The 24,513-nt window shown below is 38.9% G+C and overlaps 3 protein-coding genes across 4 annotated transcripts in view; 2 read left to right on the forward strand and 1 right to left on the reverse strand.

Moving 5' to 3' along the window:
• Window positions 1–302: 302 nt before the first annotated feature.
• On the forward strand, window positions 303–7,170 carry LOC139452502 (BLOC-1-related complex subunit 7-like). The gene is made up of 5 exons (XM_071234003.1): window positions 303–433; window positions 1,876–1,938; window positions 4,256–4,299; window positions 4,836–4,856; window positions 5,797–7,170. Exons 1-5 carry the CDS (start codon window positions 314–316, stop codon window positions 5,846–5,848), a joined length of 300 nt encoding a protein of 99 aa, XP_071090104.1. The 5' UTR covers window positions 303–313; the 3' UTR covers window positions 5,849–7,170.
• Window positions 7,171–11,920: 4,750 nt separating this feature from the next.
• On the reverse strand, window positions 11,921–21,284 carry LOC139452683 (pyridoxal phosphate homeostasis protein-like). 2 transcript variants are annotated; one of them, XM_071234227.1, is made up of 8 exons: window positions 21,192–21,284; window positions 19,558–19,665; window positions 17,967–18,002; window positions 16,806–16,881; window positions 15,645–15,779; window positions 14,346–14,488; window positions 13,362–13,460; window positions 11,921–12,459 (listed from the first exon to the last, which is right to left on the reverse strand). In XM_071234227.1, the coding sequence occupies exons 1-8, from the start codon at window positions 21,282–21,284 to the stop codon at window positions 12,334–12,336; spliced, it is 816 nt and encodes a 271-aa protein (XP_071090328.1). In that variant the 3' UTR covers window positions 11,921–12,333. The 2 variants fall into 2 exon arrangements, with proteins under 2 accessions (XP_071090328.1, XP_071090332.1); XM_071234231.1 differs by having other exon boundaries at window positions 21,167–21,267.
• Window positions 21,285–21,645: 361 nt separating this feature from the next.
• LOC139452656 (pantothenate kinase 3-like) overlaps window positions 21,646–24,513 on the forward strand; it is a 36,921-nt gene continuing 34,053 nt past the window's right edge. Inside the window, exon 1 of the mRNA XM_071234195.1 lies at window positions 21,646–22,051. Within this exon, the coding sequence (XP_071090296.1) occupies window positions 21,967–22,051 (85 nt within the window). The 5' untranslated portion in view covers window positions 21,646–21,966. The remainder of the gene's footprint in view (window positions 22,052–24,513) is intronic.

The raw sequence follows: 24,513 nt of genomic DNA on the forward strand, positions 1-24,513 counted from the left end.
AATAATCTCTCTAATTCACCAAGGCTCTGGTTTCAAGACTGCAAAACACTTTCTCAGCAATATTTACTATTTCACAACGGAACCGGAAACTATTCTCCCGTTTACAATTGTCGTTCTTATTTCGGCAAGATGTTAACCTGAGAGGAAGATATAATGACTGTTTTGATCACACAACAGATATAGTATAATTTGAGTAACACAAAAGGCCCTACTGATAGAATTGGACTTGGATCCCTGAGGTGAGTTAATCGCCTCAGCTTTTAAATGATGCCGTAAACATACATACAGACTGCCTTCCGGCAGTAAATGAAAGATGGCGTCTGCTAGCTGGAATCACGAAACTAAAGCGCGATTAAATGAGAAAATTTCGGCTAACATTAACGATCTTGGTTCACTGGCGCGTCAGGTTATAAGGGGATCGAAATCAAACGACGTAAGTATTAATGTTTATGTTTGCCATGTCTTTCATGGTTCATCAACTTCTCAATTCCAATGTTAGTGATAAGCTATTTGTCATTATAAGTACGTGTCAGTGAGTAGGGTTTATAGCTGAAACGTCACCTCAGCAAAACGTCACCGATGGGCGAAGACGGCTACTTTTGGCTGGCGAAAACGGTACATTATTTTTTTTACCATGGTAAAATAAATGAAATTAAACATACATGGTCACTTGCAAACACCAATAATTTTGAAATGTTAAAACAAGTTTACATTAAAAATTAGCCTGTACTCAACTTTATGCCAACTCATCCTATTCGCAACTCAATTTATTGTGAAAACATAACATGCTTGAAGTAAAATAATGAAATTAAACTCAGATGGTCTGTTACAAACACCAATAATCGTTCATCATGTGACAACTGTTACCAGTGGACCAATCGTATATGTGGTATCGGACTTCATGTAACCAGAGACCATATGGTCTCTGATGTAACCCATTATCGAGAAATTAGCCGGACTGAAGAAGACTTCCCTTTTCTAATGTTTGAGATGCATAGATCCCATCATAGAAGAGGTGACTGGTAACTTTGATGTCAGTTTCCAATCAGAAGATGCAGAAGAAATGAGGGTACCAGACCTATCAGAAATCCTTCAGCCACTATCACAATGTACAGTGGTACATGGGCCGATATTGATGAACATGAAAACTATGAAGAACTGTGAAGAATTGTATGTATGTGAATATATGTAGTTATCTGTGAATAACTGGAAAACAGGAAACATCATGTAAATACATCAAATAACATGTAATTAAATCATATATACTACTACATAAATCGTTCTTAAAAATAGAGGTGCCTTTTTCACCCCGACACATACTAGCCGTTTCGCCAAATGCGCTGCTTTTTTCGCCAGAGAAAGTGGTGATGTTTTGCTGAGGTGCTGTTTTAGCCTACACCCGGTGAGTAGTCCTATTGCACTTTACAAGGTGCACATTTTGGTAGTTTAAAAAGTGCCGTGTGGATGATCGAAAGCTGTTATGATCGTAAAGGTGTTCCTAACTCTAAGGAGTAAGGATCAAAAAGGCTGTTTGATTGGCTAGTCAGTCCCAGCTGTATTCCGCGGCCCCAAAAAACTACTTTAGTAAATACTGCAACCATATTTTCATAATTCTGTCCACAATTCTGCAAGTTTTTAATAAGTTTAAGCTCAGTTTTCTTTAAATTGGTAGTTTTGCACCCGTCTGACTTGTGTTCAAATGGGACTCAACCCAAGAAAACCTAGAATTTGTACTTTACTAAGAAAGTGTTTTCCCAAATAGCCTATAACATTCGTTACATTTGACCACTTTCAAAATGACATTGTGTATTCAGACAAGTAGTTCATCAGAACTCTATCATATTTTATTTCTTCATCGTTCATCTTGTATTTCAGCTTCTAGCTCAGGCAGCTAAAAACTTTTCTTCCCAGGAGCCCTGTATCAACCATTCCTTTGATGTGAGTTGCTGAGTTCATCATCACTTGGGTGAAAATGTATCTGATTAGGCAGTGAATATAGGGATTAGGAGCCAGTGGTAATATTGCTGACCTGAAGCTGCCATGATTAGACCATCTTCCCGAGGCAAGAGAGTTAACTGACTTAAAAAGTCCAGTTTCCACCCTTGCCGAACTAGACTGGAATTACTGGGCTCGATCGTAGCGCCACCAGTGGCTATTACCAATTATGTCCCTTCTAAGCCTCTCCTAAGGACCAATCAGATTCCACTTCTCGTATCACTTGCGTTGGCTTCACACTAAATGGTTGCGCCCGGTCAGGACGATCTGATCGATAATCAATATCTATATTGCGATAAAAAGGGTCTTACATCGCGAAATGCATCAAATCATGTGAGCACCTTGATTAATAACATGAAAAGATTAGGAAAATATCTGCTGACAAAAAGTTGGTGGTGCACATGCTTTGCAAATCCTGCAATCGACCGAAATCTGCATGACAGTTTACGAACCAGATTTCAATTTCTGTGCATGATTTTGATTGGACTTTGCATAGACTCGTTAGTCCAGCCAAAATGTAACTCCATAATACCAGCCTAGTTCGTCAAGGGTGGAAACTAGACTTTTATAGACAGTTAACTCTCTTGCCTCGGGAAGATGGGATTAGACTAACATATAGTCTCTGAAATGAACATATCGTACAGAAAAAAACAGTTGTTCAATCATCTTAATGAAAATATAATAAAAGGGAGCCCAGACTCTCTTCATTTTCAGATACTGATAGTACAGTAATCTAGACTTGCCAAACATCATAGACTTGCATGGGCTGTATTTGATATATTTGTATCAGGGTCTGTAAGACAGACTACTGCCATGATATACATTACTGGTAACAGTTTTTATCATTGATAATTTAGCTGATTTCAGCTTTTGTACAGGTTGTGGTACCATGGCTGTCAATCTCGTTAAGATCTTAGTGCACAAAAATCAGAGGACATCCCATTACAGGTCACATCAGAACAGCGTTTCATCTGACCAATCAGAGCATAGTTTACAAGATTGTGAAGTAAAAGTTCAAATGTGTTTTTTAATCATACGACATCAAAAAGGCTAACACGGGCCATTCTAAACAAAACAATCATCTGTGTCTCGCTTCAACATGTTCAATGGGATAAACATTTGAAAGGGAAGAGACTTTCAATAGCCCATGGGAAGTAGTGCCATACTATCTCGGGTATATTTTAGACACTCAGGAATTTCCTTTTGTTCAGTTTTTAAATTTTGAATCTAAACCTATGTCACAATTTTATTTCAAAGTGTCATCAAGAATGGAAGTCGCCATCTTTAAACTAGTGTCATAAAGCTTTTTAAAGCTGTTTTTTGATTGGCTAATGTTGTCTTTCTGTTAGTCATTTTGTTGGTCGGTCAAAGTTCGTGAAAGGTTTGGATTTGATGTCCTGAGATAATTTTTTAGTGATAGCGAGCACTAAGATATGAAATTAATGAAATTGCATGGTTGTAATACTGCAGTCTACAGGCAATGTAATTACAATGTACCTGATTACATTTGCTGTAATATATATCTGTAATTATGTCTCCCCCAGAATGGAGGGAGACATATTGTTTTTGGCACGGCTCCCGTCGGCGTCGGCGTCCTGACCATAACTTAGAAACCGTTTAATATTTTTTCGCGAAACATTGTATACACATTAACCCAGCACTGAAGTGGTGCCTTTTGCTATTTAGAGATTTTTGACATTTTTATTTTTTCTCGTTTCCATGGAGATAAGTTGAACATAGGCTCCGAATGGGGGTAAGCTTTGTTTCCTGACCATAACTCAGAAACCGTTTAATATTTTTTCGCGAAACTTTGTATACACATTAACCCAGCACTGAAGTGCTGCCTTTTGCTATTTAGAGATTTTTGACATTTTTATTTTTTCTCGTTTCCATGGAGATAACTTGAACATAGACTCTGAATGGGGGTAAGCTTTGTTTCCGGACCATAACTCAAAAACTGTTCAATATTATTTCATGAAGTTGTAACATATTAACCAAGTCCTGAAGTGGTGCCCATTAGTTGTTTGAAATTTCTAGGAGTTCTATTTTTGTCTTTGTTATTTAGTAATGGAGGGTGGGAATGAAGAGATGGGGTTTAACGTGAAGTAAACGAATGAATGGGGGTTAGGGAAGTGGGGGGAGACATATGTTTTTACGAGTAAAAACACTTTCTAGTATTGTCTATTACATGTTACAAAATTCACTCGCTCTAATTTTACAATATGGTATCAACAATGTTTAATTTCTGTACATTTTGTAGACACTGAAGAAGTTGGACCACATCAAATCACAACTAGAATTTCAGTAAGTTAACAAGATATGTTTCATCCATTCTAAATTCAAATGACAAATCTAATGAGACGATTCTACCAAGTGTTTTGGACATGTTAGCTCAAAGTATATTTCTTTGTAATGCATCACAGCCATGGCGATAGTTCTTGACTATGTCAAGCAAGTGTCTTTACACTGTCTTTTGGGGGCACGGGTAGCCCTGTCATCTGAGGCGACGCAGTTCGTCTTGCAGAGTTGTGTCCCTTGGGCACGCCAGAAACCTATGATTGTGGGTTCGAATCTCGGTTCGCCCCAATTATGTTTCTAGGTTTGTGAGCACCATACCTGTGCTCGTGCTGAATACTGTTCAAAGCGGCGTTAACCCAACTCACTCACAGTCACACTGTCTGATTTCAGGAAAAGTGAGAACTTAGACAGTGATTAACTGAATCTGAATGAGACTGAATTAGATGTAGGTAAGAGATGGTGGCCATGTCCTTGCTTTGTTGTGACTTTATAAAGCATCCCTATTGATTTGAACATTAACATCATAGTGTTGAATGTTTCAGACAAGCAGCCATAGAGAGAAGGTAAGATTGATCTGGTGTTAACCATGTCCTCGATCGATTAACAGGGGGGCACGGGTGGCCCAGTCGTCTAAGGCGCCGCGATTCGCTGTGCAGAGTTGCGTACCTTGGGCACGCCAGAAACCTATGATTGTGGGTTCGAATCCCAGTTCGCCCCAATTATGTTTCTAGGTTTGTCAGCACCATACCCGTGCTCGTGGGTTTCACCGAAGTGGTAAACGTCTTAGACCTGCATCACTTCGGGCTTTCCTCCCACATCAAGCTGACACGCCGTGATATAACTGGAAAATGTTAAAAGCGGCATTAAACCAAACTCACTCACTCACTCGATTAACAACCCCCTGGGGCTGAATATACAGCTGGATACATATTCAGAAAGTGTAAGACAAGAGTTACCATCCTTGATTGAATGTTAGGAGTGTGTAGCACAATGTATGAGTGTGATGTTTCATACAATGTTCAATGCCATGGTATGAGTATTGGATCGGTATCGAAAACAGTATTCAAACCAATACAAGTATATAAGAGCCATTGTTTTATTAAATGACTCAAGTCATAGCTAGATATGTCTAAGCATGGTGATGACTTCTTGTGACTGTCCACTTTATGGTGAGACTTCTAAACTCAAGGGTGCATCTCGTCTAAAATATCAAAATCCTATCTCAGATAATTTTATTGCCTACAACACACTGCCTTTGGTTTTCAAAAGGGGATGGGGGGTCAGGACCCCCTTGACCCGCCTATGAAAACTGGTACCAATACATCAAAACTCACATCTGCTGTTGTGTAACTAGAAATGTCTGACCATGGTCATGACGTCTTCTGACAGTCAGGTTTAGGGCAAGTCGCGTGTCAAAAATAGTTATTATATCATGTTATATATATGTTTTTGGTGTTGATTATGTAGACTTGGATGGTAATGTATCTTGATGTCCCTTTGCAGTATGGGTAATCTGGATGAAATACAAGATGAACTGAAGACTATTCGGAGATGATGATGTTGACGGAGATGATGAGGTTGACTGATTGGATGGTTTTACTCCAGGTGTTGGTCTACTAAGTGATCTCAGTGCTAAGATGATCATGACTACCATACTCTAATATAGCGCTAAGAATGCATTGTGGAACAGGACCTGCTAGTTACCCATACCATGTCTCACGCAATGTACAGACTTATTTCCTTGCTTGTGCTCATCTCATAGTAATAGATGCTCAGAATGAAAGTCTCCACACAATAGAAGATACGTTCAATGTCGTCTTGGTTATTGTTCACCATGTGAGTTAAACAGGGACCAGCCAATGAGTACTCATCTGTTATTATTCAGTATATTTGTGCAATCTTTATACTATTTCTAATTTATTAAGAAAGCTCCCTGGTCGAAATCCAGATTAGCTTCCCCAACAGGTCATGAGGCGAGCAACTAGATCAGGTGGTCAACTGGATGACTTTGTTGATCTCGGTCATCATACCTGATGGATGGGTTGTTATCATGTATATTATGCACCCCTAAGTTTGGAGTCTAAAAATGGGGAAAAAAAGTGTGTATTATCAGAGCTCCAGATAAGCTGCGTATCTGCGAGAAATACGCATAAAAAATGCAGAAATACGCAGTAAAATAAAATCCAAGCGTATCAAATACGCAACGAACATTACAGATACGCTACAAAAATAAAACTTGTGCGTATCATCAAAATAGTGTTAAGTAACCCTGCGTATTCGATTAGCAAACCAGCAACTTATTTTGAAATTATAAAGGGGCATTCCGTCAACCTTGCCAAACTCCACGATGACAATTACATCATGATCATTTGCCATCACACTTTCTTGTGGAAGTATCGTGGTATTTTTGAGTCCTATAAAGCTCTCGAACCCACACGACACCAGTTTGCAGGGACTAGATGAATAGTGTTTTTAAATATTTAACTTAAATACCCACATGTGTAAAAACTAGTGGGTAACAGAAATTTGAATACCCAGATAGAATTACTGATACCCAATGATTTTAAAATGCATGGGTAAAATACCCACAACACCAAAAGCTTATCTGGAGCTCTGATTATACACGAATAAATACAGTACTCATAATATCAGTCTCTGGTTACTGTGGTCCCAGCTTGATTATTTACAGGCCATGGTCATATAGCTGGAATATTGCTGAGTATGTGATGTTATTTTACAACAAAAAAGCTGAAATATGAAAACCTTAAGTTGCTTTTTATTCCCAACTTGGACCAGACAAATCTACGAGTATGATCCAGAACAATATGTAAAATGAATACAAATAGGTTTTGTGTCATGCTGTTATTGTAAATAAATATATACAACCTAACAGTGATGTGCAGTTTTTGTTTAATTTTGACCACCTTCGTTGAGCTTGGATGAAGAATTAGATAAGATATGTGTGGGTGATCATGGTGATGCAGAGTAATGTTAGAATTCAGGATCAGCTGGGATTTGAGAAGAAGTTGTAATCTCCTCAAGGCATGGACATGACAAGTCAGGAAAATTATTTTCGATATCTTTCATAAAATTTTGAAAAGTAACTGTTGCCTCACACCAGGAAAATTTAAAATCCCAAATCGGACATTTGCATTCATGCCATGCCCCCTTAAACTTTTCACACATATTACAAGTTGTTACGTATAGTGTTCCCTCGTTATTGCGCGCTTCGGTTATAGCGAGCGGTAAAGCATGGCTCCCCAAATTTACCAACATTTTTGATAAACTGAAGTTTTCGAATGACAAAATGTTTTCCCCCATCCCCCAATCTCTGAAAGTTTCATACTTTTATTGACCAAGTTTGTTATACCTGTTTATTCACCTGAATTTCGCTGAAGGGATACGATAACGCTCATCCATTGTTTGGACACCGAAGCTAGCGTTTGTTTTTTAAAATGTCCGGACAGAAAAAATTAAATGTCCAGAAAGCAATAGTTTAAACCGGACATTTGAAATTCCCAATCGGACATGTCCGGCACATATGACCATTTCCGGACCCCTGCCTCACACCCTGCAAAATGTTTTAAATTCATTTTGGTGGAAAAAAGAGAGTTGAAAGATAAATTTCGTGGTTTATGTTGACACACTGAAATGTTTATATGCGACAGATACATTTTTCCAGAATTTAATTGCCCATAATTAAGAATGCATATAACACACAAGTGCGTATTATACACGAATAAATACGTCTTGTGTACATTGATCAATCGGAAGAAGTGCTAATTGGGATTGTTCACTAGCCAATATATTAGCATATATCGCCGTGGACGCTTATTAGAGTGGGGCGCTTATTACGTCCAATACGGTATTGCAATTATATGGCAACATGCATGCAAGTGTGGTGTCATATGTTGTAATTGTCTAAACTAATGCCAGATTAAGTGGTAGTCCAATGAGATGCCATGCAACAGTTTGATGTCACTTAGACACAGTATGCTCCAAGCTGACCAGTCCTTGTTCTATTATCTTTCACATCTTTTTTTAAATGTCGTTTTGTTCAGTTCAGCATCTTTTGGTATGATGCTGCCAGGTGATTGACCCACGGACCTTCCGCTATGTGGGCAGATGCTCTATCCACAACACGATGGAGGTGGCTGGCCACAGGGCATGAATGGTCAAGTAGTTGATGTGAAACAACTCTCTGTGAAGAATTGCATCCTCCAAGAAATGGATCCTGGACTTGGAAAGGAGTATGTGTACACTACACACAAGTCACAAAGTGAATAAAAACAACATATGACTGTTGGTATCCCCCTCTGGATACAGAAGGTCGGTGGTTCGATCGCCTGGTCTAGTCATACCTAAAGACGTTAAAAGGTGTTACTTGTTGCCCTAACGGCGGGACACCTTGATCATGACATCACAGCAGTGCAGGGGACACCATGATTATAACATCACCAATATGACAAGGGACACCTTCATCACAGCATATTTTTTTATATGTAGCAAATATTTCCCTTCTATGCTACTGAAGAGTACAACTGTATTTGGAGTATTTGAAGAATCAGGTATTATCAGTACAAGTCCATCTCATGTCCTATGTCACAGCTATCCAGCTTCTACAAGGAACACCGGGTTCGAATCCCGACATGGGTACAATGTGTGAAGCCCATTTCTGGTGTCCCCCGCCATGATATTGCTGGAATATTGCTAAAAGCGGCGTAAAACCAAACTCACTCACTCACTCACTCTACAAGGAACATAAAATCCATGTTGCCATTTTTCAGTCATTTATTTACATTATATTGAGTCAGTAGATTTCTTTCATTCATGATTAGTACAAGAGAAATAAATACTGGAATACAAGTGATACAAAGTGTCAATCTTTTACATATTCAATTTTCATATTCATAATTTCCAATATCAAATTCTCAAAATACATTGTCAAACACCATTCTGGCAAAGTTGAAGGGACCTACATAAATACCGTATTCGACGTAAAAAGCGCCCCACTCTAATAAGGGCCCACGGCGATATTTGCTAATATATTGGCTAGTGAACAATCCCCATTAGCACCCCTTCCGATTGATCAATGTACACAAGACTTATTTATACGCATATAATATGCACTCTTGTGTTATATGCACCCTAAATTATGGGCAATTAAATTCTGGAAAAATATATCTGTCGTATAAAAACATTTCAGGCTGTCAGCATAAACCACAAAATTTATCCTCTGTTTTTTTCACCAAAATAATATTCTAATAAGAGCCCCCTATTTCTAATTTTGAGAGCGCCCTGGGCGCTTATTACGTCAAATACGGTACCTCGAGTTATCCAAGGTTCAACACACCTATAATGATGAGTAAAAAATGAATATACTGGGACCATGCTTATACTTCAAGACAACCGTAAGTTTATAACATCAAATTTCAACACAACCGTGTTTGACTGTAATTTCAATATAATGCAGAGTACTCTAAGAGCATGTACTTGTTCTTATTGGTAAAAGTGATACATGGAATTCGGGATTTCATTTTTTTTCTGTAATAAATATTACGATCATTTGATTGCCAACCTGGGCAGTAGTGTGTGTATGTGTGAGAGTGAGTGAGTGAGTTGGGCATTGCCATGTTTAACAGTATTTTAATTATATCTTGGCATTGCAGAGATGGTTGCTGACTTGATTTAAAAAAATCCAAGTCTCCTTGATAATATTTGTTGTTGAACGCCACACTCGGCAATATTCCAGCTATATGATGGCGGTCTGTAAGTAATCAAGTCTGGTCCAGACAATCCAGTGATTGATATCACGAGCATCGATCTACGCAATTGGGATTCGATGACATGCATCAACCAAGTCAGCAAGCCTTACCACCTGATCCCATTCGTCGCCTCTTACGACAAGCATAGTCACCTTTTACGGCAAGCATGGGTTGTTGAAGACCTATTCTACCCCGGAATCTTCGAGGGTCCCTGATCAATGGATTATGTGCACTCATTTTTAATTTTCAGCTTGGTGGGGAATATACAACCCAAGCTGTCTTATGAAGTGTTAGAACATTAACAATCACACCATCTCAACCTACAAGGTACCCATTTACTGGGTGAACAAATGCATATTTCAAATGAAGACTTTCCTAAGAAGACACCACATGCAATGTGTTTCGGCAGGACCGAAGCCCTAGAAACTCTCATGAGTCAAGCAGCTGAAAACGGTCCCCCATCCAACATTGTCCAACTATCCCCAATCTTTACGGGTCATAAGGATAAATTTAGGATTCAAACCTACAAACCTGTAATTGGATTCTGGCACAACTATGGGACACAACTGCACCACAAATTGCATCCTATTAGAAGATTGGGTCATCATGCCCCCTGCTGTGCAGGAAACATACCCCCAGCATCCCAGTCTTCAACTGCTGACAGTGGAATATTTGAGGTAAACTCACTTACAAAGTAATCGTTGTAGACTGACAAAAATGAGCCTTCTTGTTCTGGTTATGGATGTGTAATGATGTCTGCTGGCAGATATTCTGAGTATGTACAGGTATTCAGAAAGTCTAGATGAGTTTTTTTTAAATTTTCAATTGAAGAAAAAAGGTGATAGTATGCATTCTATTGCGATAGTTGCATTTTTAACAATTCACATTTTATTATAGAGGCATATAGGGAAATCACCACCGTGTTAACAGTATTGCATAAAAGTATAATTCATAGTATTTAGCTTTTAACAATAGTTTAACAAATCATGAATACAATTTTCATCTACAAGAAAATAATTTCTACATGAGAATGCAAAATGCAATCAAAATGAGTGCAACAAAATTCCATTGATAACATGACAATCATAATTCATAGAATACACAACCTGTCACAAAATTTGAATTATTTCACATTTTGTTTGTTATAGTACGCTGTACATTTGACATTTAGTCAATAAAATACCAGTTTCATTGCATTTTTTTGGTGAGACACTGACTTAAAGACTCCCGAAAGGACAGTTCAAGTTGTGCAGTGAACACAAAATCATACCAACAGACACCCTGATACTACCCTGATCTGATTATGTTGTATACCCACAAACACCATCCTTTACCATGTGGAGAGAATGTAGCATAAAATTCAAGGATAAATACAGTGTATTGCTTCAGGAACCCATCCCAACACGAATGCCTTGTAAGATAAGATTTGCAGTGTTTTCATGAGCAAAGCACATGATGAGTTTGACAGATTCAAATAGAGAAATGTTTATTTTCACATCAATATATACTATGCAAAAGAAGTTAAGGATCACTCGATTCTTTCATACTGGTAATGTTAATCTGTCATGGCATGAGAGATTAACTATTGTAATATGAAAGAATCAGGTGATCCTTAACTTCTTTTGAGTAGTATATTTAAGTGATTTATTTAATGCTAAATGCACCCACCCCTAGTACTGGTGAGTGACATCTGATCTTGATCAGGGATGAGAATGCATATTTTCCTTTTCAGCTGCCACATCTTTGCAATGAAGCGTGGTCCATAATTTGGGGGTGTTTAAGGGGGAAGCCATCAGATTTTAACAAACTTGTGGTCACTAAATTCGTGGAAATTTGCAGATACCCGGAAGATTCTCATGTGGACTCACATTCTAAAATAAAACTTTCTAGCCAAAGTTCTAAGCATCAATAGTCTATTAAGAATCTTGCAATTCCATTGGTTAATCCGCATCATGTGACAAAACAATACATTTCAATGTAGATCCCCAAATCATGTGACTGACACTGAATATTGAATCGTCACATGATCAGTATTGACTTGTCACATGATGAATATTGACTCGTCAGCTAGGAAACAAGATGGAGTCTATGGTATTTGAATCCACGTTCCCTAAGTTTTTAACTTTCAACAGTTGGAAATGAGGTCCCCTTGACTTTCATGTCTTACTTTCTTAATGTGTTGTGTTTTTGCAGTGACTTTTCTATCCAGTAGGTCCATGTTTCAGTCACTGAATAGATACAATACACTGATACCAGTCTCACACCCTAGTAGATGCTATGAATCGGCAAAACCGTTGGCAACATCAGGCACAGCTCCGTCAGTTTTATCTCCCTTGTTAGGGTAAGATCGTGCTCCAAATATAGTACTCCCTACACGCACGTTGGTGCTGCCGTTCTCTATCTGCAAACAGTAAAATGACAGTCATATCCATCTCTAATACTTGACAAGAGTGAGTGAGTGAGTATGGTTTTACACCGCTTTTAGCAATATTCCAGCAATATCATGGCGGGGGACACCAGAAATGGGCTTCACACATTGTACCAATGTCGGGAATCGAACCCGGGTCTTCGGCGTGACAAGCGAATGCTTTAACCACTAGGCTACCCGACCGCCCCAATACTTAACAAGAACAAGAGGTACAAGAAAAGATGGATAATCTCCACTGAGTGATGTAATTCATAGCTTACTCCATACTCAACACAGGGCTAGGATTTAGCACTAATCTGAGCCATTTATACCATATATATCATTAGGATTGGTAGATTTTGAACACTTCTGAACACTGTGGAGGTGTCCTATTTGGTGTGTTAAACAATCTAGTTTAAATTCTATCCCTGCAACGCCGTGAAATAACTGGAATACTGTTCTATGTGGCGTTAAACCCAACTTATTCACTCACTTACTCTATCCCTGCAATATGCTGCCTAAGTGACATTGGTATATCAGTAACAAGCGTGGTGGCAGCACCAAAGCAATTTCCAATGCATGTTTTAAATCATGGCGCTCACATGATTTGATGCACTTTACGAAGTAAGATCCGTTTCATTACAAAACAGATCTTGATTATCGATCTGCGCGATGTCATTTTATTTGAGGCAAAGGCAAGTGAAATGAGAGGCGGAATCTGATTGGTCAATAGGAGGGACATTGAAGGGACATAACTGGTAATTGCCAATGGTGGCGCTACGATCGTGCCCAGAAATTCCAGCTTAGTTCGGCAAGGGTGGAAACTGGACTTTTATCAGTTATCTCCCTTGCCTCGGTGAGATGCATGGAATAAGTCCAACTGCTGCAGAACTTACAGCATGTTCATAGTCTCCTGACATCCCCATACTGAGCTCCATGTCTTCCTGCTGCAGTCTGAGCTTCTCGCACACCTCCTCCCTACACCGAACCAGGCACTGAAATGTGAACATACACCACTCTAAACTGAGACAAATGGGTTAAGTGAGAGCTTGCTTAATATTATAAACATATTTGATTAATATGTGTATCATTATGAGAAGATGCCGGTTCATAAGTCAGTTCACAACCTCGAATCTAGTCTTGGCAAGAGTAGTAAGGCTTCAGGGGGATAGATAAAAATGTAAGACCCTTACTTTTCGACATATCCCCCCTACAGTGTTATCACTCCCACCACCTCATACTTGGCCATGAACCTTTACGTGAAACTGCTATAGCAATAGGTCCATGTCATTGTCTCATGTTAGTTTGTAGATTTTCCAGTAAACCAGCATGCATTGTTAATTATCATCATATATAAGATAGCTAAAATGAAGAACGAAGCCTGCTTTAAATACACAATAAAACATTGTTCTATCATGACAACATTTCTGGAGATTCGAATTTGCACTCGCAACTTGATGACGTCGTAAATAGGACGACGTTATTTTAGAGTGGGAAGAGTCAATTGAGTTGTTCCTCATAGATGTAGCTGGGCTACGCAGATGAAAGCAATAGCTGAACAATCGCACCCAAAAGCAGGAAAGATATGACAATCGGTACTGGGAGAAAGGTGCACATAATCGATGTGAAACACCTCTGTACATAAAATGGAGATGTCTGACATTGTATTCAGGGAGTCATCATTATCTAAATACAGGTAAATGTTTTCAAAGCTTTTACAATTTATTGAAATCCTTAAAAAGGCTGTACAAAATGTTAACTCATAGTCGTTGTTTATAGTACAATAAAACACTGCCCCCCTTATGGTTTATTCTCCTGGCAGTGTTTTATTGTATGACAAACAACTCCCACTCGTCTTTTATTTCTTAACTGGTACTCACCTGGAAGTCTGGATTTGGCCCTTTACTGAGATCATAGTCATAGGCTCCAATAGTCATAAGCCCTACCAGGTCGAGAGAGGGACACTTCTCTCGTATATACTGTACTAATTCACACACTGACTCGGGGGCACAGCCATTCTTATCTGAAACAAGTCAGTAAAGTTCTTGAATGCCATTACAAACATTTGCAGGGAAAGATATTAGCCAAAAACGTCTACTAGCCCAAACAGTGATAACATACAGCAATACCACCCAAAATGTTGGAAATTCTACCAGCCCTTAGGATACCTTCAACATTAACAGAACAGGTCCAGCCATGAGGGCTAGTGCTGATTTCTATCCCTGATTCATCATGCTAAGTAGGGCTGCAACGAATACACTCTGAGGCGAATATGATATGTATCACGAATATCGGGTAACAAATACAAATATTTAATGACGAATACAATAGCAAGTCAGCAGTTGATGTATTTTTTATTATATTCAGTGAAACAATAACAAAATATATTATTTGACATGGATTGACCATGTTGACAGTGTTAACTATTATTATTATATTATACATTTATATACTGCATATATCCTGGTACTAGAATCTGCTCAAATGCGACAATAATTAGCGCTGATAATACAGAAGCCAGCACTTAAGTTATCATTGATAAGTAACAGGCAAAAGTCAATGGGCAAACGGGATGTCAGGGGTAATTGGCACTGATAGGTGAAAGAATGGAAATAGCAATGGGCAAATGGAAGTCATTTCATTCACCTGATGAACGAATGAGCATGTACTCCATAACGCTGTGTTCCTCATAATAAAGAAGCTGACATCCATAATTGCTCTTCCTTATGTGTATCACTTCTAAATGCCTTTCAAAGACTTCACAATCTGAATGGTGGTGTTTTAATCAATTGTTGTCATTGATGTTTAGTCAGCCAAACGAATAATGAATCTGGTTATGACGATACATATAACAAAAACTCTATAAATTTTGTCACAATAGTTGAAATAATTCTTTGGCATAAAAAATCAAAATTATTGAACACAATGATCTATCTTATCTACTTAGTCAATCATGCGACCTTTGCACAAATGGGGTCATCCATCCTCAGTGAGTGAGTGAGTATGGTTTTACGCCACTTTTAGCATTATTTCAGTAACATCACGGCGGGGGACTGCAAAAATGGGCTTCACACATTGTACCCATGTCGGGAATCGAACCTGGGTCTTCGGCGTGACGAGCGAACACTTTAACCACTAGGCTACCTCATCAATCCTGAAATGTGAAGAGTTTTACTGACTTTGTTCTCCACTGGTGTTGACCTGGACCATGACTCTCAGTCTCCCTGGCTTCTGCAGTCTCTCCCAGGAGTTGCTCACAGCCTGGGCCAGCTTCACCGAGTCCACGGTCTCCAGCATGTAGAGGTGGGGCACACCTAGGTAGCCATACAACATTGCTCAGATCAACTGGTATCATAGGTGAGTGAGTGAGTTTGTGTTTTAACAGTATTACAGTTATATCACAGCGTGTCAGCATATTGTTGGAGGAAAGCCCGAAGTGATGCAGGTCTTAGACGTTTACCACTAAGGTGAAACCCATTAGCAAGGGTATGGTGCTGACAAACCTAGAAACATAATCAGGGCGAACCGGGATTCAAATCCACAATCATAGGTTTCTGGCGTGCCCAAGGGACGCAACTCTACACAGCAAATCACGGCGCCTTAGACGACTGGGCCACCTGTGCCCCTGGTATCGTAGGACACACACAGAGAAAGAATAAAAGATGAATTTAAGTCACAGATGCTCAAGAGTCTGAGTGAGTGAGTGAGTGAGTGAGTGAGTGAGTGAGTGAGTGAGTGAGTGAGTGAGTGAGTGAGTGAGTGAGTGAGTGAGTGAGTGAGTGAGTGAGTGAGTGAGTGAGTGAGTGAGTTTGGTTTAACACCGTTTTGAACAATATTTCAGTCATATCACTGTGTGTCAGCTTGAAGTGGGAAGAAAGCTTAAATTGATGCAGATCTTCGATGTTTTTGTGAAACTCACATGCATGGGAAAACTAAAATGCATGGTTGTGGTGCTGACAAACCTAGAAATATAATTGGAGCAAACTAGGATTCAAACTCACAATCATAGATTTCTGGTGCACCTAAGGGATGGAACTGTGAAGCGAATCAAACCAGTGGTTCATAGCATGTGTGAGTGAGTGAGTATGGTTTATAGCAATATCATAGCGGAGGACATCAGAAAGGGGCTTCATACATTGTACCCATGTGAGGAATCGAACCCAAGGCCTCCAGCATGACGAGTGAACACTTTATCTAGGCTCCTGTTGGATGAGCAACAGTCAGTGAATTTATGTGTTCACAGCCAAAAGTAAGATTGTTTTCAGGAAGGGCTTATCATGACAACTCTATTATTGCAAGTTCACCTTGGTTCCTAACACTAACAGGAAGGTTATACATACCTAACACCTTGTTGACTTTATTTTTCTGAAGATGGCCAATGAAATGCCACCTTATATCTTGACATTGTTCAAGGATCTGCAGCAGAGAAAGTCATAGAAGGATCACATGACTCACAGACCTACATCCCATCCTCCACAGATCACATATCACATTATCCATATATTGATCTACATCACATGTTCCAATATCCATATCACACAACTCCTAAGTCTATATCACTGATCTATAGTTCATAATTCACCGGAGTATGACATGATTCAAGATTATGATCCAAAATGTCCTGAGATTAAATACAAATTTTGTAAATATACCAAAGAATGTCCTGCCAGAAGTTAATAAAACATAAATACACTGTATGTCCAAAAGACATTTCTTTCCTGCAATATCACTGAGACTATACTTCACATTTCACAGATCTTATAAAATGATTCACGGATCTATGACATTCACAGATATATTTATATATCACACGATTCATGTATAATCATAACACTTACAAATATCTCCTGTTGTCGCATTTCAGTAGACCTACACTAACCCCTTGATCCATTGCTAGGTTTTGCGAGCTAAAATTACCTGCCCTTGATTTTTACCATTTTACCGACCAATCAAACTTTGAGAGAAGGAAAAAAATGAGTAAGGAGGTAACTCGTATTGCCGAGAAACCAAAGCCACCGCCAGTTTTAATGGACATGAAGACATCCTTTCCACCAAATGATTTTTAAGGACTTTCCTTTGCATGGCAGTCAGTATTTCAATGTTGAATTTCTTGCAAACTTTATCGTAATCAATGGAACTGGCTGCCATGTTGTTGATATCGTCAACCCAACGTGGAGGCTGGTTTGTAACTCACATTTTGATTGGTACGTTAGGCTTAGCCATCAAATCAGCTAACAGTAATCAAGGACGGGTAGTTGGAGATTGCAAGAACCACGGGAATGGATCCAGGGGTAAGCCTAGTTTTACCGAAATGTGAGCCCTGAAGATATAGAGGATGTATCACTTTTTTCTCAGATCAATATCACAATACACACACAGCCAGCATCAAGCCAATCATACTGGTTCACTTGCAATAAACATGGTGATGTTTTTCAACAATATCTGAAGTAAGTGTGTTTGAATGTTGAATTCCTCAATGGTGATATGATATAAATACACACCTTTGCATCGTGACCTTTTTCTTGCAACTCTTGGACCTGAAACAGATAACAGTGAACAAGTCATAAGCTAAGCATGAACTTGTGTCAAAATACACCATGACACATAAGTCCCATAGGTGATCATCCACTGTTCATAGTGATAGACCATGGTATGTTAATTTAAACTGCTCTAAGTGGGTGCTCTTCCATCTGCATGCTCCAAGTAAGTCGATATAATTTATATAATGATTATATATGATACGGAATTGTTCAGGCAACAAAATATATAAACATAAGACAAAGAGAGAGAGATGTTTATTTACTAACTGTCGTACATAGATGTTGCTGAATGAAGGTTATATGTAAACAGACACTAAAGCCCCATTCACATGGACAAAATATACTCATGTAAGCAAATTTACTCATGGAGTATATTTACTCATTTAAGCAAAAGTATATTTACATTGCGTTCACATGAAGTTTATGCAAAGCAGAAGTAAACATCATTTCATAAATAAATTGTGGACTTTTATTATTTGAGGCCATGTCGCTGTCGAAGATAGTCAACCAGAGGCGAAAGAGAGACTTTCCATACTTTCTTAGTATTGGATTAGTCTTAGGATTATGCCAGGAAAGAGAACTGTGGAAGAGAGAACGTTCTCAACACTGGTGGAACAATGTCGTCAAACGATCATTTGATGATAAACTGTGGATCGATAACTTTTGCATGACACACGAAACATTTTATGTTCTTTGCAAGGAACTACAGACGTATTTTCCTGCACAGGAAATGTATGTGAGGGAACTATTGGAGCTGGATCACAAGGTGGCCATAAAAATTTACTGGCTTGCCTCCTCTGCAGAGTTTAGAACAATCAACAACCTGTTTGGGGTTGGTATCTCAACCGTGCCTACATGACCAGAAATACTCCAGGAGCATTTATACTTATGAGTAAATATACTTTTACTAGACCTCATCAGGTGTAGCAAATATATTTTTACTCATGTCTTTTTACTCCTGGAGTATATTTACTCACATAAGCAAATGCGTTCAAATGCTACCATAAGTAAATTTACTTATGTAAGTATATATACTCACGTAAGTAAAAATGTCCATGTGAATGGGGCTTAAGTATCCTTGAAGCAGATGAATACAGTTAGGTGAGGTGAGGTGAGGTGAGGTGAGGTGAAATTTGGTTTAACGTCGCGTCCAAGATTATTGCACTTATATAGCGACGTGCATGCACATGTATGTGAGTGTGTGGCTGCTTGTACTAGTCCGGACTGATGCCGATTTATAGTGCTAGCTCACTGAGATACCATGCCACAGTTTAACATGAATACCCCACTCAGACACAGTATACTGACTCCGAGCCGACCAGTCCTTGTTTTAGCCCCTTAATGTCGAGCGCCAGACAGGGTAACAACAAGTACCATCTTTTAACGTCTTCTGGTATGACGCGGCCGGGGATCGAACCCCGGACCTTCCGCTCTCTGGGCGGACGCTCTACCACAAGACCACGGAGGCGGCTAGATGAATACAGGCAAATTCCCATAAAATCTCTTTAAAATGTAGTTTTCCAGAATCCCTTACAGATTGTTGACTACTCACATAGTTTTCCCCAAAGTGAAGCTGTCCACATTTGTATGCAGTAATGATGGCATCAACTGGCTTGGTTTTGCTAACTGCCACTAAGCGCGGTGAAAGCTTCTGTTGGACCTGCAAAGTTCAAAACAGGAATTTTTTAAACTTCTAGTTTTAATGTTTCCTGGGTGGTGGAATAGCTTAGTCTTTAAAACATTTATTCGGTTCTGATTCCCATACTGGTACAATGTATGAAACTTTTCTTAGAGTTTCGTGACTTTCTCACTGAACTATCGCTAAAAATGGCCTTAAGCCTAACTCATTCTTTTACCTCTATGACTTATTTCCTACTCTGGCATCATAGGAGGTCAACAAAATAAAATCCAATGCTTCTCATTACATTAGTATTAATTTGAACTTTTACAGACTGTTGCACAGTGGAATACAAACTATTAACTAAAATGGGAATTTCCCTTACTATTGTAAACAGGGAACTAGACCTGACTCTCTTCATATTCATGAAGTAATTCAGATAATAAATACAGGGAACTAAACGTGATTCTCTTCTTAACAAAAGATGAAGAAATGTAAATGTGACAAAATTAACTAAATATGATTCTCAAAATCTATTGCTTTCAACCTATGAGTCTAGCTCTATTTTGGCTAGCATTGTTGCGTCATATTGCGACAGCCTATCTTAACTAATGTGTTCTACTTCGTCCTACCTTGACGAGCTATAAAACAAAATTGTTGAATGTACGTCCAATCGCTATGACATCATCCCAAACTTAAGTAAGTCTGATTTATCTTGTTTTGCACATGCTCAGACAGCACATGCCCCATGTCTTACTTTTATTTTCTCTGCGAAGCAAGTTGCGTACCAGCTATCTGTACAAGCTTAACATGTCTTCAAACCACAGACATTATCATTCATGAACATGCTACACTATGCAGCCCCGATTGGTCTATTATCCCTCCAGTGTTTTAACTATACGATGAAAAACTCACCCTCGTCGTTTATTTCTTGAATAAAGTTAAAAACTGGTGAGCATACTTTCCATGAATTTTGCTATGCCAGGTGGATTTACACAGTAGGCACCCCTGACCTCAATTCTCTCATGCTCACCCAGTGATAGAGGCAGTCTACTAGCATGAATTGTGATAACATATATATAGCGATTCTCCTCAAAATGTTTGAAATTCTTCTGGCCCTTAGGATACCTTCAACATTAGCAAAAATGGTCCGGGCTAGTGCCCCAAATTTCTATCCCCGTGAACCAGTTTACATAACAAGCACCTGACCTTATGATCAATTCTGTCGTGCTGAAGCAGGTTACATAACAAGCACCTGACCTCAAACTCTTGCGTGATAATTCCAAAAAACAAAGTAACGGAAACAAATGTTTTCGATATTTTTGTTTACACACTACGAGAGATGTAAAAAATATGACAATAATTACCATCGTGTCAAGGACATGGGCATGTTGCGATCAGACAAAAATAAGACTGCCTCAAGCAGACGACGGGTCATAAGCCTTATGATAAGGCATGACAAGCAAGCATGAAGCACATTCTCTGTTTACTGCTGTTTTCACCTGACTGCTCTAAGAAAATAAATGCACAAATAAAGGGTTACCGTGGTGCCCCTTTCCTTCATTTACCTCTGGCCTTTTACTGCTTGCAATACTTATTTTCTCCAAGACTGACTTGATAGACCGACAAATATTACCATCCGCAGCCATTTTGCGGATCATGACTGGGCCGCAGAGAATTAACTCATATTCTCGACAATAATATATTTTCGTTTAGAAATCGAAGATATGCATAAGACAGCATAGCTGTGAATTACATTTGAGTAAAATACTATTATACATTTGTTATCATAAGATTTATTACATTAGAGATCGCAGTAAAAACGAATACTCGTAGCATCACCGATCGCGTTTCCCTATACTAGCGAATACTATTCGAAACCTACAATGAACAGTGAGGAGTTTGTGTCAGGTGCGTCTGTGTAATCAAGGCAACACTTGCCGGTTTTGCAAACAATAATAGGTTTTGTTTGGAAGGGGCATAACTGCTGTAAACATGACTGCTCGTATGTGGCGTGACCTCTTGTTGTGTGACCTCACATCGACTCACGTTGTTCGTCAAGATACGACAATAAGTCATACACTATCACCAATGTCACCATGTTTTTAAATGTTTACTTAACCTAAAGAAATTAGCACACACGTTTAGAGCTAAGCTACGCGACCAGCGTTTGATCAGCAATGCTGCGTCACTGTCGACGGTAGCGACTGTCACTCAGAGTGTATCGATGTGCTCATCTGGGACTAGGCCTAATGTTCAAGTGAACATGTAAATTACTGCATTTCCGGGTTTTTTTTACTGGGACCAGTGCACCATTACACCTCAACACTGACAGATGCTGACATGGCCTCCACTGCAGAACACAACGGCTTCCATTTCCCCGAGGGTTCCTCCGAGAGTAATAATGGCACAAGTGTCGACTATCCAGGTACGTTCTTTCTGTCAAGGGTCCGGTGTAGCATTTATGGAAAACAACATCATTGTATTTTCAAAGAGATTAGCGATCACCACCCATACTGACACAAACGTACTAGTGAACGCACTGCACTAACATGGGTTTACCTGCCTATATTATGTACTGGTCACCACCAATTATCACCATTTTTGTCATGTTATTTCAGAAATATTCTGTGTACAAAGTTAACTGTGCACATAGCTATGGTCTGTGTGAAACAATCAGCAACTGCATGTGTTTCTGTCTGCGAAAAAAAATCAGTTGATTGTTGTTATTATGCAACGACAGGAAATCAAAACAGTTGAAATCGATATTTCCCGTTGACCAACTGCACCAGTTATCGCCATCGTCTAAACAGTAGGTGCCACATGGTCAGGCACACCTCATCAGTTATACAAATTACATTTTCTATTTTCTCTGGTAACATTCTCTATTTTTATATTCTTTACAATTAACAAGAGATGCTATATCAATTTGCTGTTGCAAACTGACGTCCACCTATATTCCCCAATTTGATTTAACATGCTTATCCATAACTTTGGGTTTCGCATTATTTACAGGGTTATTCTTTTTTTTAAACATAGTTCAAATAGGTCTTAGAATTGTACTTTGGGGAAGAAATGACTGACTGTAGTAAGCTATAAAAGAAATGTGCATCATCGTGTTGTTTGATTTTTGTTTACGTGTAAATTAGTCATGTGACACCTACCGCATGTCTCTTCTTCAGTTGTATTTGAGCAAGGTAATTATATTGTTTGTTTTTTAATATTTCTTCACAATAGTCCGTATTGTTCATTTTTGGATAAATATTTCACTCTTCTAATGAAACCGTGCAAAAGTAAAACAGGACGTGATCACATGCGCACTATAACAGGGAGTTGGTGATAATTGGTCCTCGGTTATCACTTACAAGAAATATATCGTGCAATTATCACAAATAAACTGTTGGATGTATCACTATGATTTCGCATACCATTCAGATATATTTAGATATTTAATGTGAGCAGACTGTGCATTTGCAAGTCAAAATGTACGCTGTCAAGTCAAAACACCCAATGTCAGAAAATAACATACTGCTGCTTCAAGTTGCAACCACACATTAAATGCAGGTATGTCCGAATGAAGCAACCTGATTGGTCAGCCAAAATGTGCTCATGAAAATGGGGTTAAGATTGTTATGGCGCAAACAACGATCGCCTGTGCTCTGCCCTACTTAACAACTCGAGTACCAACACAGGGGAGATAACTCACATCTTCACTTCTGCACGCATGGAAGAGAAATGGTATGTACGGTATCTGGAAATAAACTTTGACTTGTAAGATTCTAAGAAAAAGAGACACGAACATTTTTGTCCACTAGTCCTTATGATACCTTAACTATTGAGCAGTTTGGCAAGAACTACAGGAATAGTGCCAATTTCTAACTCTGCAAAATGTCAATTGAGTGGCATATATATTACTGGTGAAATCTGGTACTTACGGAAGCCTTTTAGGGCCATGTGTTTTTTTAATTTTTTTCGATACTATCTTGAAATTTCAAGATACTAAGTTCAAAATTTAAAGATACTATCTTGAAATTTCAAGATAGTATCGAAAAAAACCAAATGGCCCTAAAAGGCTTCCGTAGGTACTTGTGTCTGTGTCATGTTTTAAGACAGGTACTTGGTGCTGAGGGGGCTCACTGGCGTAGGTAGGAGTAGCTCAAATGCTCCCCAGCATCCTACACTTGTTGTATGAGGTGATTGTCTGGATCAGGTCATTGGACTTAGTGACCTAGTTGATTGTATTTCATCATACCCCGATGATGCGAGTCGGTGCTCATAACATCAATCACTAGTTCGTCATTTCCAGACTTGATTATTTACAGGCCACCATCATATGGATGGAATCCTGCTGAGAGCTGCATTAAACAACAAATAATATCAATTATATATACCATAAGGGGTTTAAGTACTTCTGAATAAAATGAGTATGGCTAATACGGACCCAGTTTGTCAAAACAGACCCACAATCGTGGCAAAAGCTTACAAGTACGTATATTCAAACAAATTAAAGTCTTGTGACACCATGGTCCCTAACTTCCCGAGGCAAGCGTGTCCACTAGCCTATATCAAAGCCTAGTTTCTACCCTTGCCATATCAAGCCCACTTTCCTGTGCTAAAATATGAGTGGACTATTGCACATATCGATAAGTCCAATCAGGGAACATTTCACAAAATGAAAGTGATTTACCACTGCCTGTGTTTGTTGACACGTTTTTTTTTCATCTTTTAAATTCCCCAACGATTGCTTATGTTTTTGTGTAAGGGTTGTTTTCGTTATCTGATCGACTAGGTCGTCCCCCATGGTAGTCGCCATCCTTGTGAAGTGATACGAGATAAGAACAGCGGTCTGATTGGATATCACGTTTTCATTACAATGGGCACAACTTGTGA

This window comes from Haliotis cracherodii, unplaced genomic scaffold (assembly GCF_022045235.1).
Source record: "Haliotis cracherodii isolate W230 unplaced genomic scaffold, xgHalCrac1.p SCAF_9, whole genome shotgun sequence".
Lineage (NCBI taxonomy): Eukaryota > Metazoa > Mollusca > Gastropoda > Lepetellida > Haliotidae > Haliotis > Haliotis cracherodii.

Coding starts and splice junctions, on each gene's coding strand:
- LOC139452502 (XM_071234003.1), top strand. CDS start 314: ATGGCGTCTGCTAGCTGGAATCACGAAACTAAAGCGCGATTAAATGAG. Junction 4,300..4,835: donor AAATCACAACTAGAATTTCA/GTAAGTTAACAA, acceptor TGAATGTTTCAG/ACAAGCAGCCATAGAGAGAA. Junction 4,857..5,796: donor CAAGCAGCCATAGAGAGAAG/GTAAGATTGATC, acceptor GTCCCTTTGCAG/TATGGGTAATCTGGATGAAA.
- LOC139452683 (XM_071234227.1), bottom strand. CDS start 21,284: ATGATCCGCAAAATGGCTGCGGATGGTAATATTTGTCGGTCTATCAAG. Junction 19,666..21,191: donor CAAGCAGTAAAAGGCCAGAG/GTAAATGAAGGA, acceptor TGAACTTTGCAG/GTCCAACAGAAGCTTTCACC. Junction 14,489..15,644: donor CAACACCAGTGGAGAACAAA/GTCAGTAAAACT, acceptor GACTTGTTTCAG/ATAAGAATGGCTGTGCCCCC.